Raw genomic sequence first — 13,207 nt, forward strand, 5'->3', positions numbered from 1 at the left:
GCTGGGTGTTGTATGAATGACTCAGTGTAAATGTACCAAAGCACTTGCTTTTAATGTTAACTGAAACAGGACTGGGTTTTCTAAAAGGGCTCAAAACTGCCTTTTCTACACTCTCCCTTTGAAACAAAATAGCCAGTCTCGGTAAAAAGGAAATCAGCATAGAAATGCAATATCAGTAAGTACATCAGTAAGAAGCAGTCTCCCTGTTTCCATTGGTGCTTTCAGGGAAAGCAGGAAAAGTTTAACATATTAGACACTAAACAGTAAAATTACCTGTAAATTATGCCCTTGGAATGGAGGAATTGGAGGCCACATATAATTTCAGCAGCATAAAACCTGAGTGACAGAAGGCACAGGTTAGAACAGATGCTGCTCAACAGGCGTTTTCAACTAGACCCAAAAAGATGAAAGCTTGATCTCAGTAGAAGCCAATATTCCATTAAGTTCTTAGAAGGTTTGGGATGTCTCTAGAAAGCTTGGTGTAACTGGGTTTTGCAGGTAGCTGATGGATGATGTGAGGATCCCAAAAGCATGCCTCATGGCTAGCAGCCCAGCTCCCACTGAAACCACTTGGGGAAATGGTAGACACCCGGAGCCTACTCATCTTCAGGGATTTGGAAGGCATTTCTTTTTACATGGAACTGACTCTGAGGACAGGTCCTTTCATCCCAAGATTGTCTTGTATCAACCGAAGAGTGAAAAACAACCATGCAGTTCCTATTGTTTACCCTTCCTTGCCTCAAGCTATGGCCCCCAACACAATGAAGCCAGACCTTGTGATGCCTGTATCTATGCACTGATTTACATAATCAGAGTAAATCAATGAGTTAGTGATGCACCAGGCTGTGAACTGCAAATTACAGTTAATGCCTCAGACGTGCAGCTGTAATTACTCATGTTCAGTATCTGCTGCACAAACAGTGGAGCGATCCCAGCAATGGGCAGGCTGGTGTGCATCACGGTTTGGGGACCACAGGCATTCCCCTTGCCTTGTCAAAGAGACCTCTCTGCAGCTCAGGTTTATGACTTGCTGTTGAAAGTTTGCCGGAGACATGAACTACCCAGCAGTGTGGTGGCCTTTCTCTGGGGTCTTTTTTGAGCTTGAGATCTTTGTTCTCCACACATTTCTGCCGGAAGCACACCACCACATCCTGCTGCAAAGGGGCAGTATAAGGTTGAATCACCATTGTGCAGTGAATGCGCTCTCCCAGTGGGGAATGTAATCACAGGCTCCTGAGCCCCTCTGGTGATGCTTCTTCAGTCTTCCGTGCATTGGCCCTTAATTCTGAACATTTAAATGCTTTTGAAATAAGCCACTACATTAAACACTGATTTCAATGGGGGTTTGGTTTGGGTTTTTGAATTATTAAATAAAAATCTAATTCTTGTAGTGGTTTCAATATTGACTTTCAAAATACCTTTTGCTTGCAGAAGGATTTAAAGCCCCTTTCATTTGTTCTAATTCTTCTATTTACTTTCATCAAAGATAAATACATTTTTAATTTGCTGTGGCTGTATTCATTTTTTGTTTAAATTTACCTTTTGCACTTTCAATAAGTTTTATCTCTTCCCCTTCCTTCCCCCCCCTTGAACCTTAAAGGCAAAAAGAGAAAATCCCATTACTTCTAGCAAACAGCTTCACCTCTGATCACTGGAGTGGGAACCTCAGCTAAAACAGGTCCCGCAGCTTGCCTACAGGCCACCTGTGTTGTAAAAGAACAAGCTATCTGGTTCCACAGATGGCTGAAAATACATCTGTGGGGTTTCTTTACTGATGGCCCAGCTGGGGTGGAGGTTGCGTCCACAATGTCATTATTTGGGCCCCCAAGTATGGGCTGAGCAAGAACACAAAGAATAACAAAGAACAACCCCAGATTCACAGCAGATACCTGTAGGTTGCTTTATAACAACCCTCATCTATAGGCCATGAATATAAGATACTAGGCATGCTTGGGGCTGTTTACAGATGGTGGAGGCACTTCCAGAGGTTAGGTCCCAGCTGGATTGAATGGTCCTTATGGATGTCCTCTCTATTTGAGGGACTGCTGCCCTGGGAAGGGGACTTACCCAGCAGGCAGGGCAGCCTAAGGGACAGAAGGAGGTCCCTGGTTGTCAGGCTTAAGGAAAAGCCTGCAGGCAGATGCAATGTTGATGAGCAGCATCTGCAATGCTTCCAGACTGAAATAGCTTCCCTGGTTGACCATGAACGTAAATCAAGGTCACCTCTGATTGACGTGTGGATCTGACTGTGTGGATAGGCTCTAAAAAGCCTTCTGTGGGAGGAGAAAGAGGACAGGGAGAGGAAGTGACTTGCTCCAAACCCATCGTTGAGTTGCGGTGGTGAACTGCATGTCCGGTATGCTCAGTTTTGACAGAGATGGGATAGGGAATGATTCCACTTCCAGCACAAGCATTATCTCTGCTTTGCAGTTGGGTAAGGTATAGAGAGGTCAAATGATATGCCCAAGGTTTCCTCTGCAGGACAGTAGCAGAGCTGGGAATGAAATCAACTGGTGTCTGCAGTTGCTGCCTTTGCTTCTCCCAACCAAATGTGTGTGACCTGCAAGTAATAAGAACATCTTACGTTGCTCTAGGAAGGTCGAACTTATGACAGCTCTGGATATGGAACATGAGGTCTCCTCCATTGAGGTATTCCATGACGAAAAAGAGGTTTTCCTATAGAATGAGACAATAAATGACAATAAAGGGTGGGGAAGGGTAAGCTAAAAATAAAAAGCCAAAACAACCCACCCAGAAAGCACTCAAAAAGAGGAAGGAAAAGATGACTGTGAGGGTTTTGGAAAGAAAGCAGTTTCTTTTCAGATTCTTCACTTCTCACTGTTCTCTAAGCCTGTAATGACCCTCTCTGCTCTGATTTGTACAAACTGTATTAGCAAACATAGCAAATCCACCTAATAACCAGCTGGTGCTGTTGCTACTTACCATCAGACCTCAAGGCTCGCTAGAAGGGGACGAGTAACTCTACAATGCTTGTATAACAGAGAGACAGAACAAGCTCCCTGGGGGACTAGTGGAAGAGGCAGAAGTAAATCCCAGCTCTCCTCTGGTCCCTAGTCAACCCCAACCCCATTGCTGGATGATCTCAAGCTGGTGTTACCTGAATTCCTGCACTTCTTTTTGGGTCTGACTTTTTCAAGTTATCAAAGACACTGGCCAGATGCAACAATCTGTTTTAAGTATATGCTTGATTTCAAGTTTGAAAGGGGCTCTATTAAACAAGGTAAGTTGTAAGTTGCTAGTGGGAAGATTCGTGAAGGAATCACATTTCTGGATGCCCACTGAGTGTTTGCAGGACAGAGAAGCTAGGAAAAAGATCCAGTCATTATCCACAGTTGCATGCAACTATCAGCTCTTTCAGCAGGGCAATGAAAAAGCTCCTCCTGGTACATAGAAATGATGGGAGGTGTGTGGGTCTCTGTACTGAATAAAGAGCAGAACTGATCACTAAGGTTTGCTTCCCAATCCTTGGTATACACCACACTGATCCCCTCGCTGCTCCATCACCCATAACTTCACCATCAGCTCCCTTCAGAAGCTGGAGGCTGATTCAGACCAATCCCTTCCACACTAAATTGTACCTACAAAGCAGGAGGGGGACCTTTTCTTTCTGGAAGAAGAGTATCTATGCAATGAGTTATGCTCCCAGATTAAACTTCTGTTTCAGGAATCTCATCTTTTGTTCACAAATGCATGAATAAAATAGGATGTATGCAGTAGTTCTTTTCCTCAAAAGCTTCTCTCTGTTGTGCACGCATCTGAAGTTAGTCATCTCCAGGCTATGCTGAAGTTGATGACTATCTTCCTTTTAATCTCTATTGCTTGTCACATATTTTGGAGGGGGAAACAGAGCTCTTTTCACTTATGTTTTTAACACTTGAAGGAAAATTTTCATCCATAAGGTCTAATGGATGGAAGTTTTCATCCATAAGATCTAAAGGATGAAAGTTTTCATCTGTAAGATCTCTGGCAGCAAGTCGAGAGCTGGCTATTTAAAACAACAACAGTATTTGTTCCTTTCAAATCACAGCTGTCCGCTCTGATCTGTGCAATTTCCTTAGCCAGATCCTTTTAATTACAGTACTCTTATTTAAATGGACGTCTGCCTGGAAACCACACATGTCATCCAACAAGCACAGGACCAGAACTGGCCTCCCAGGGAATAAATACAAACTCTGCCAATAAAACAAATGGGTGCGGGTTTTCAGCTTGAACATCTTGCATCTGTGGATGTCAGTGCTCATAAATCAGTTTAAGCAAGTAAGAAGGCCAAATAGAGTTGAGGAATTTAGTAGTATAGAAATGCATAAATCTTGGAAGCAATTTCAGGAGCCTGCTCAGGAAAACACTTGAACAGATGCTCTTTGTGAAGGTATAAAAGGAGGTGATGAGATTTAGCCAACAACAGACCAGCAGCCACATGTACCACACTGTGATAGAAGAAATCTCATGGATCTTTATATGGGCCAGATTCAGGTTCAGTTAATGGGAAGGTGAAAACCCCTGGGTTTCCCCAGAAAGTCCACTGAATTTGGCTACACCTTATCTCACATCTTTAAGTGCAACTTGAAATTCGTGTTTATTCAGCTGAACAAGCAATTCTGCTCTACTTGCTCATGATTTTGAGCAACCAACTGATGCACTTATTTAATTGAACTGGGAACTCCAAACTGGGGACTTTGGCAGCATCCTTCTACCACCTGAAGAAAGAAAAGGTGGACAACCTCTTAGATTAATTAACATCCAAAGATCATTATATGAACTCAACTGTCTAAAGCCATGAAGCTGAAGACTACAAACTTGACTTAGGCATGATTAATACGGAAGTTCATGGACTACCAGGTACTATAGAGTGGTACATAAAAGAAAGACAGCATCATTCTGACTTTTCTGCTCTGAGACTTGGAAGTTTCCCTTGCTTCTTACAAAGGTCAGGTGTCTGGGATGGCCCACGGCAAAACCTGCTCTAAGTACGTCATTATGAGCAGCAAGATATAATCAAGCAGTGGAAGCTGCAATAAATTATTGTAGACAGCTTCCTAAGGCTGAGATCTGTAGAGCACATTAAAAACGAGAAGTGGCAAACCCCATACTTGAAACCACTGAAAAGCCAACTGTGTGATAGAGATTGAAGGGCTGGAATGGCATGTTTGGAGGTGTTTGCAGACAGTCTCCAACGTGTTTGCAGACAGTCTCCAACCTACACTTCCTCTTGTCCTGTGACTTCTGTCTGCTGCTGTGAGGCTCTGAAGTCTGTCAGCATCTGGACCAGGTGAGAGTGAGTTAAGTGGGTATTTCTCAAGATGATGATAAACCTCTGCATGCCCTTATCCCCTGCAATGGTCCTAGGTCAGGGGCGCTGGGCAAACAGGAATGCTGTTGCTCAGTGCTGAGACCTACACAGCTTTGAAGAAGGCTTGGGAAGAGCCCCTCACCTCCACCCTCCCTGTCTGCCATGTGTATAGACAGCAAACAACTTCCTGACCACCCATGACAGCATCCTCGTGTAGCAAGTGGTCAAGTCAACTTCTGGTCATGGTTGCAGACTCACATCACAGAACAGAATAAATCTGGTCTCATGAAAGAGTTTGGGGCCATCTTTTACAACCACAGAGCTCAAGGAGGGATGCAAAAGCATTTTCTGCACTCAGCAATGGACACTGCCCCAGGATAGTTGTCACTAGTTGTCTTGAGGACATCCATGTATCAGCCATTCCCTACTTCTAGATCATCTTGCATTGCAGCAGATGGAATATCACAAGCCTCTCCATGGGAGGATGAAGCACTGCTCCTACAGCCATCAGAACCATGCGACATGATGTGCAAAGCACAGTTAGACACACAGATGTACATCCTGCACTCAAAATAACACTGTTCCCTCACTGAGTTAATCCTGACAGACGCTGAAAGACTTGATTACTCCAAGAACTTAATTTCTTGCTCCATCAAGGCCAGGTTGGACCCAGCCCCTCAGTGCCTGTGCTGGGCTTCTCTCTGCAGAGCTACCTTCTCCCTCTGCCTCCCCAGGACATGGCACAGATGGAATTAAATCAACCTGCTTCTGTTCTGCATGCAGTTGCTGTGAGAATGAATAGTCACTATCAGAGATGCTTTCAACTTTAGAAACAATGAGGATAAAGCAGGCAGCATTTAAATGTATCTTTTGAAGGTACATCCTATAACAGGCTCTTTAAACCTTCAAACCAGCTGGAAGCCCTCTAGAGCACTTTTCTGCAGAGATTTTCAGGTTTGGTTTTCTTTGCATGTGAAAGCACTTGCATACATACAAATACACCATTTAACACCATCTACTGAAAGGAAAAACTTCTTCTCAGGGTTTCCTCAGGATGAGCATGGGAATAATTAATGCTGCAGGACAGTGTGCCTCTAACCTTATTTAAAGCAGTTACCCTCACAAATGGCTGTGCATGTGGAGGGGTCCTCAGTCGGATTAAGTGACCTAACCCTACTTCATGCCTACTGAATCAGGTGGCCCTTGCCAAGAGAAAGGTTTGATACCACACAATTCCTGCTCCTGATTCTTGTCTCGCATTTTCCTGACAGCCCTGTCTGAGTGCTCAGCCATAGCATAGCATAGAATCACAGAATGGTTTGGTTTGGAAAGGGCCTTAAAATCATCCAGTTCCAGCCCCGTGCCATGGGCAGGGATGCCTCACCCTAGACCATGTTACCCAAGGCTCTGTCTGACCTGACCTTGAACACTGGCAGGGATGGAGCATTCATCACTACTTTGGGGAACCCATTCCAGTGCCTCACCACCCCCGCAGTAAAGAACTTCTTCCTTATATCTAACCTGAACTTCCCCTGTTTCAGTTTGAACCCATCACCCCTTGTCCTATCACTACAGTCTCTGATGAAGAGCCCCTCTCCAGCATCCTTGTAGGTCTCCTTCAGCTTCAGATCCATTTTATTTCATGGGACAGATGGGAGCTAAAGGCCTTTCAGCCTTCTGCACCAGTGGGTGTTCCCATGCAGTGGGAAAACAAGCAATGCATGTGCTCCTCACTGTGCCTACTCCCATGGGGATGAGCTAACACAAGGTCACTCCTCCCTAGTAGGTGACCATAGGAGTCATTTATATAGCTATATGCACCATAGAATCATAGAATAGTTAGGGCTGGAAAGGACCTTAAGATCATCTAGTTCCAAACCCCCTGCCATGGGAATGAGCAAAGCCAATGTGTTACAGATTAAACTCTAGATTTAATTTTATTCTCTGGTTTAAAGATGTGTTTGTAGCTCTTGTGTAATATCAGTCTATCTTCTGGAGATGGCAGCATTTCTTAAAGCTGTCAAATAATTCAGTCCGGACTCTGACCTTATGGTTTATTTTCTGTTCTAATCCTTTCACTGTCAGCGTTTTTGGCTGCATGTTAAACTGCTCATTGGTGATGCTTAGCTTTGTGTGCCCATCTACTTGGTATGAAGAATATGAATACATTGATACACATATGTAAGAATACATACGTATACATAAAGATGTAGACAAGGCTGGCAATAACTCCTTTCACTTGAGTTCTGAGATCCCAGGACCCTTCCCCACCGCTCCAATCAGGCAGAGTATATCACTTACAGTGGTAAACTGAGTTGCTATCAATCAGCCCTGTCTTGCAAGGGAAAGTGGCTCTCCCTAGGACTTGGGGGTGTTGGTGGATGAGAAAATGAACATGAGCCGGCATCAGTGTGCGCTCGCAGCCCAGAAAGCAACCGTATCCTGGGCTGCATCCAAAGGAGCGTGACCAGCAGGTCGAAGGAGGTGATCCTGCTCCTCTGCTCTGCTCTCGTGAGACCTCACCTGGAGCATTGTGTGCAGTTCTGGTGTCCTCAACATAAAAAGGACATGGAACTGTTGGAACAAGTCCAGAGGAGGCCACGAGGATGATCAGGGGCTGGAGCACCTCCTGTATGAAGACAGGCTGAGGAAGTTGGGGCTGTTCAGGCTGGAGAAGAGAAGGCTGCGTGGAGACCTCATAGCAGCCTTTCAGTATCTGAAGGGGGCCTGTAGGGATGTTGGGGAGGGACTCTTCATTAGGGACTGTAGTGACAGGACAAGGGGTAACAGGTGAAAACTGAAACAGGGGAAATTTAGACTGGATCTAAGGAAGAAGTTCTTTACTGTGGGGAGTGTTGAGGCACTGGAATGGGTTGCCCAGGGAGGTTGTGAATGCTCCATCCCTGGTGGTGTTCAAGGCCAGGTTGGACAGAGCCTTGGGTGCCATGGTTTAGTGTGAGGTGTCCCTGCCCATGGCAGGGGGTTGGAACTGGATGATCTTAAGGTCCTTTCCAACCCAAACTATTTTATGATCAGTACTGGGTGGGATCTTGGAAAGGAACTAGTTTTCTCAAGGCTAGGAACAAATTTCTGTGAAGATTTGGGATCACCGGTCCAAAACCTAAGCAAAAAGTCAGATTTAGGAAACAAGTATTTTATCAGCTGAAAAATGGGAGGGGAAATGTAAATGTTTTCATTTTAAGAAGTCAACTTTTTCCAGGACATAGAGCAGACCTTTAGACATCTCAGGCAAAGCTGAATGCATTTTGGGCTGATTTTCCGTACACATAGGCAATAAGAAGGCAATATGTGTATTGAATATATTGATCAGCTATCACTTAACCCCATGCTTATGAGCTGGCCCCTTCTTTTCATTGCCAAAACACTCCAGCTGTTCCCACCACATGGGCTGACACAACCAAGAAGGGTCTTGTAAAGACTTCCTATTTTTGCTATTACAATTACAGCTGCTCACACCTTCTCTGGCAGAACCTTGTTGAAATCCCAAAGCTCTGCTGAGGCACTGCTATTTCTACTGAACCATGTTGAGATTTTGGCCAGGACTGAATGAGACCTTGCCAGTTTTCTTGCTGCTGGTTCCTCAAAGCCTCCCTAAACTTCCCAGTTCTTCCCCAACTTTCCCATTAGGCCTTGAATCAGCTGTTTCCAAGCTGATGTATCACCCCAAAATACCAGGAGGATGGAGACCTAGGAACACTGTAGCTTCAAGATCCTGCCTCCCAAATGGCAGAACACCAAGGCACGGGATGGTTTGTGCAAGGGACAAGGATGGTTTATACAAGGCAAAAACCCACTGCATTGCCATATACTCTCTTATTTAGCCATCCTTACTGGTCAATGCCAAAACTAAGCTGCTGACTATAAAGACATCTGGTCTGATCTTAAAAGACACCTCATTTTGTAACCAGCACACCATGTTTTGTTTAGTCCATCCAACAATTTGTTGTGGTTCAGTGGTTAAATGGTGGTGGAAATCAAGACTTGCAACTTCACTGCTCTGCAGGATGACTTCAGCAATACATTAACATCCTGCAGCCATGCTCTGGTCAGAGAGGATCCTGCATTGCTTGGGAAGGGCATGTGGGCCTGATCCAGGTTTGCTCATAAGGTCTATGGCACAACTATGCAGTGGAGCTGAACATCACATAGGTGTGAAATGCATGTGTGCCAACCCACATGCTCTTAGGTCAAATAATTCATCTCTGTCCCTCTAACAGCAAGAGAAATATAGAAGAAAACTGAAATTCCTCTTGGAAAATTTTGCAGGAATTGTAGTTTCCTCTGAGGAGATATTTTAATGGGAAATTTCCTAAAAATACTCATGGATAACACTTCAGAGACTAAGAATCTTTAAATTTGGATCACACTCCTTATGTATAATCCTTTTCTCCTTCCTGCCAATGTAAGAGATTTTGAAGTCAGTCATGTGAAAATGGCTCACCACCAGGACTTTGAAAAGACAGAATACATTAGTAAGCAGAAAAAAAACCCTGTTTCAGTAAGACTTGCTTTTAAATTGCAATAAAGATGACTTCTCTTTTGGGTTGAGGTACTGTTCTCTGGTGCTTTTTTGTGCTATAAGCCAAAATGCCTCAAGACTTCATTTGCATTTAGGTAAAGGGTGTGAAGTAAATGAAGCAAACGAAGTAAAGTAGCAGAAACAAAAGTGACTTTCAAAAAGGGAAAGCCTATTTTTATCACAGAATATCAGTGAAATGCCAAAAGAAGAATAAAACAGAAGCACTGGGATGCTACTCAGTGTTTTGGCGTTACTAATTTGGGGATTTCATGGAATTATAAACATGTTTTTCCTCCTCTCGAACATAACAGCGCTCCTTTAAATCTAATACAACAGAGTAACTCTCTGAGCTTGTGAAAATTCACACCATATAATTATGTTGGCTGAATATCTGGATACAAAGATGACTGCAGTGAAATAAAACAGTCAAGTTCAAAATCAGATTGGAATTTTCTGCTTGGATTTATTCTAATGTAGAAAACCATGATGAGTATTCTGGGTTTCAAATGCACTGATTGTTCAGCCTATGCAGGAATACAAAGGAGTATTAGGTGCCTGGTGCCTTAGAAACACCAGTCTGAAGGGCTGTCAAGCTTTATATATCTGAGCATTCACAGATGACCTGGGTTGAGAACAAGAAGAAACCTATCCCAGAGAACTCATAACAGATTATGTGGCCTTTTTTACCCCTCTGGAGACGTGGGGTTCTTGTTTCAGCATAGGAATGCTCCTGGTTTACTGCCCTTTGTAGAGGCACTCAGTACCTGAAGCAGTTCGGAAACCTTGCAAGGCAAAGCATTAGGGATTCAGAAAGTCATTGACACATGCATTTCTGTTTGAAACTACTTATCTATCCAGCGAAACCTTAAAACAATACCAGTGCTTCAACTGAAAATTGAAGTTTTCAATACCAAAGTCCAGAGAGGGGCTGCACGCAGCAGTGCCCTGGCTTCTAAGACACTGTTCTAAAAGATATGATGACTGCAGCACGTCCTCTGAGCCATGAAAGCCTGTCCATGGTTTGTCACAGCTCTCCCCCTCTGAATGACTTTCATGCATCGAGCAATCGCCTCTTGGCTTGCAAAGGTCAGAGGAGAAAAACATAAGCTAGAAATCAATCAAACCGAGAGCCTTTGGCCGGGGCAGCCACATTCCAGCTTCTCTATTTGTGAACCTGAGGGCAAAATGGAGAGATCAAATAACTTTAAAGTGGCAATGGTGACTTGAGATGAGATGAATGCTAGTTCCTTCTCTGTGTCAGGAGAGCAACACTGTGATGCTGCCCATGAGACAGTGTAGGAAAAGATCACTTGGGTTTTTGAGCCCGGCACCCATGAGTTTTCAAGCACTCATTGCTTTTCCATCCTGCAGGTTTTCCTTGCCTCAGCCACCACTGGAAGCACAGTCACCCCCTTAAATGGTCAGTAAATCCCATCTGGCTCCATGTGGTCTCTCATCTTTTTAGTCTCATGAGGGATGTGAACACTTGCATGCCACTTGCCACTGCTGCAACCATCCCCAACTGGACCTCCAGCTTGCAGATCGAGGTTGGACCAGGCTGGACCATAGACAACACAGTTCTGCTGCTGCAGCCAGTGGCATCAGCGCATGTCCCCAGGAATTACAGGCAGCACAAGCATCTCTCCCTGGAGTGTAAGTTCCCTTGTAGAGCTGAGAATATTTTGGTTTTTTTAATTACTTCTTGATTTCCTTTGCTTTAGGAGTTTGGTCATTTATATTTTCCCCTGAAGTCTAGGCCCCAAAAAGGGAATTAACTCCTTTCTTTTCCAGGCAATGATCCATTCCCAGGTCATGCTGTCTTCACTGACAATCCCAAAGGGGTTAAACATGAACACCTGGTCTCAGTGACACATCACCTATGGCAGTTCCCAAACACTCCCTGCTATGAATTTAATCTGTCTTTAAACAGGTGCCGCATCTCTTGGACAACTGTGATCTACTGCAGGGGTTATATTTGTTCCTCCTGACCCTGCAAAAGCAGTGAGCCTATTGCTAAGCAGGTCCTAACCTCACACTGAGCAGTGCTTTGTGTCACTAAACCCTGGGATTGAGCAAGGACTAGGAGCATCCTCACAAAACCCTCAACAAGCAGCCTTAAGAGAGTGGTGTAGCTCTGAATCTGAGCTCAGGGACAGCAAGCACCTCTCAGGAACAGGATGGACAGACGAGACAAGCTCTCAGATTTCCTTCCACTGTGTTTTCCTATGCCCTGTGTGTGCTTTAGCATTAAGGTGACAGATTATCACTGTAGGAAAGGCTCTGGAAAGCTCATCTGTTGGTGGTTTGTTGCCACATAGAGTCATGAAGATACACATACAACTTAAATGTCACTTCAATTTTGGTTTGGCGTCCTACGCAGGATTTCAAGTGAAGATGCTTTGTGTTACCCCTCGGAACCTCAATATTCACCACCAGCGGTCCTGCATGAATTAGGAAGTCTAACAAAACTTAACAGTAATTGGAGATAAAGAAGATTCCCAAAGTGAATGGCAGCTTGTTTATTCTCAATAACCAGAGTTTCTTGAGTTAGCTTTGACTCACTGCAGCATGCATACTGCTTCATGGTCTAAGATGTTCTGATAACCCCAGTGTGGCCACATCTGCACCCTGGCTGTGGATGTGGCCTTTGCATGTCCTCAGCCCAGGGTACCAGGACACAGATTTTAACAATGGGTCTCTGCATAGCCTGGATCATCAATCAGTCCTGGAGTCCATGATCCTCCAACGCCCCACGCTGCACCCAGGTTAATGTGGGCAAGGCAGCTGAAATTGCTGGAGCTGCTTCCTAAGGGGTTAACCTGAAGCTCCCTTCTCTTAGCACCACTTCATGTCCAAGCTGTTCCCTAACATCTAGCAGACTTAAGCACTTCACCAAGTATCCATATTTCAACAAAGCATCCTCAGCCCATGGAATTAGGTATCAGATCCTTGTCTTACCTTGGTCTGGAACGTACAGAAGACATGAGTCAGGAATGGGTGCTCCCAAGCTAAGGAGAGGACTCTCTTCTCCACCATCGTACATTCAACATCATCATCCATGAGCACCACATCCTTCTTCAGGGCTTTCACAGCAAAATACTGGTCTGTGCTCTTCAGCTCAGCAAGGAACACCTATGGTGGAAATGGCTGCTCAGAAAGAGTGATACTAATCTCTCAGAGCTGGCAACACAACCATATGAGGATGGGAGCTGAGCTATGGGGAATTCACTAGGGTAGACCTTAAAAAAGCTGATGTTTAAGGCTCAGTTCTGACCTTAAGACCACGTAGACTTTGAGTTAGTTCCCCACACCCAGAATAGCTGTATGAAGCTGAACCCTAGGGAGGCCTTGGTGAA

The 13,207-nt window shown here is 44.5% G+C and overlaps 1 protein-coding gene across 1 annotated transcript in view; it reads right to left on the bottom strand.

The window, feature by feature from the left end:
- The window catches only part of PRKCQ (protein kinase C theta), a 44,693-nt gene that overhangs the window by 12,254 nt on the left and 19,232 nt on the right, over positions 1 to 13,207 (bottom strand). The window contains exons 12-14 of the mRNA XM_057421916.1: positions 12,810 to 12,983; positions 2,585 to 2,676; positions 274 to 336 (exon numbers count right to left, since the gene is read on the bottom strand). Coding sequence (XP_057277899.1) covers positions 274 to 336; positions 2,585 to 2,676; positions 12,810 to 12,983 — 329 coding nt within the window. The remainder of the gene's footprint in view (positions 1 to 273; positions 337 to 2,584; positions 2,677 to 12,809; positions 12,984 to 13,207) is intronic.

Source organism: Pezoporus wallicus, unplaced genomic scaffold (genome assembly GCF_028554395.1).
Source record: "Pezoporus wallicus isolate ANWC-B61680 ecotype Strahan unplaced genomic scaffold, APGP_CSIRO_Pwel_v1 contig_7901, whole genome shotgun sequence".
Classification (NCBI taxonomy): Eukaryota; Metazoa; Chordata; class Aves; order Psittaciformes; family Psittacidae; genus Pezoporus; species Pezoporus wallicus.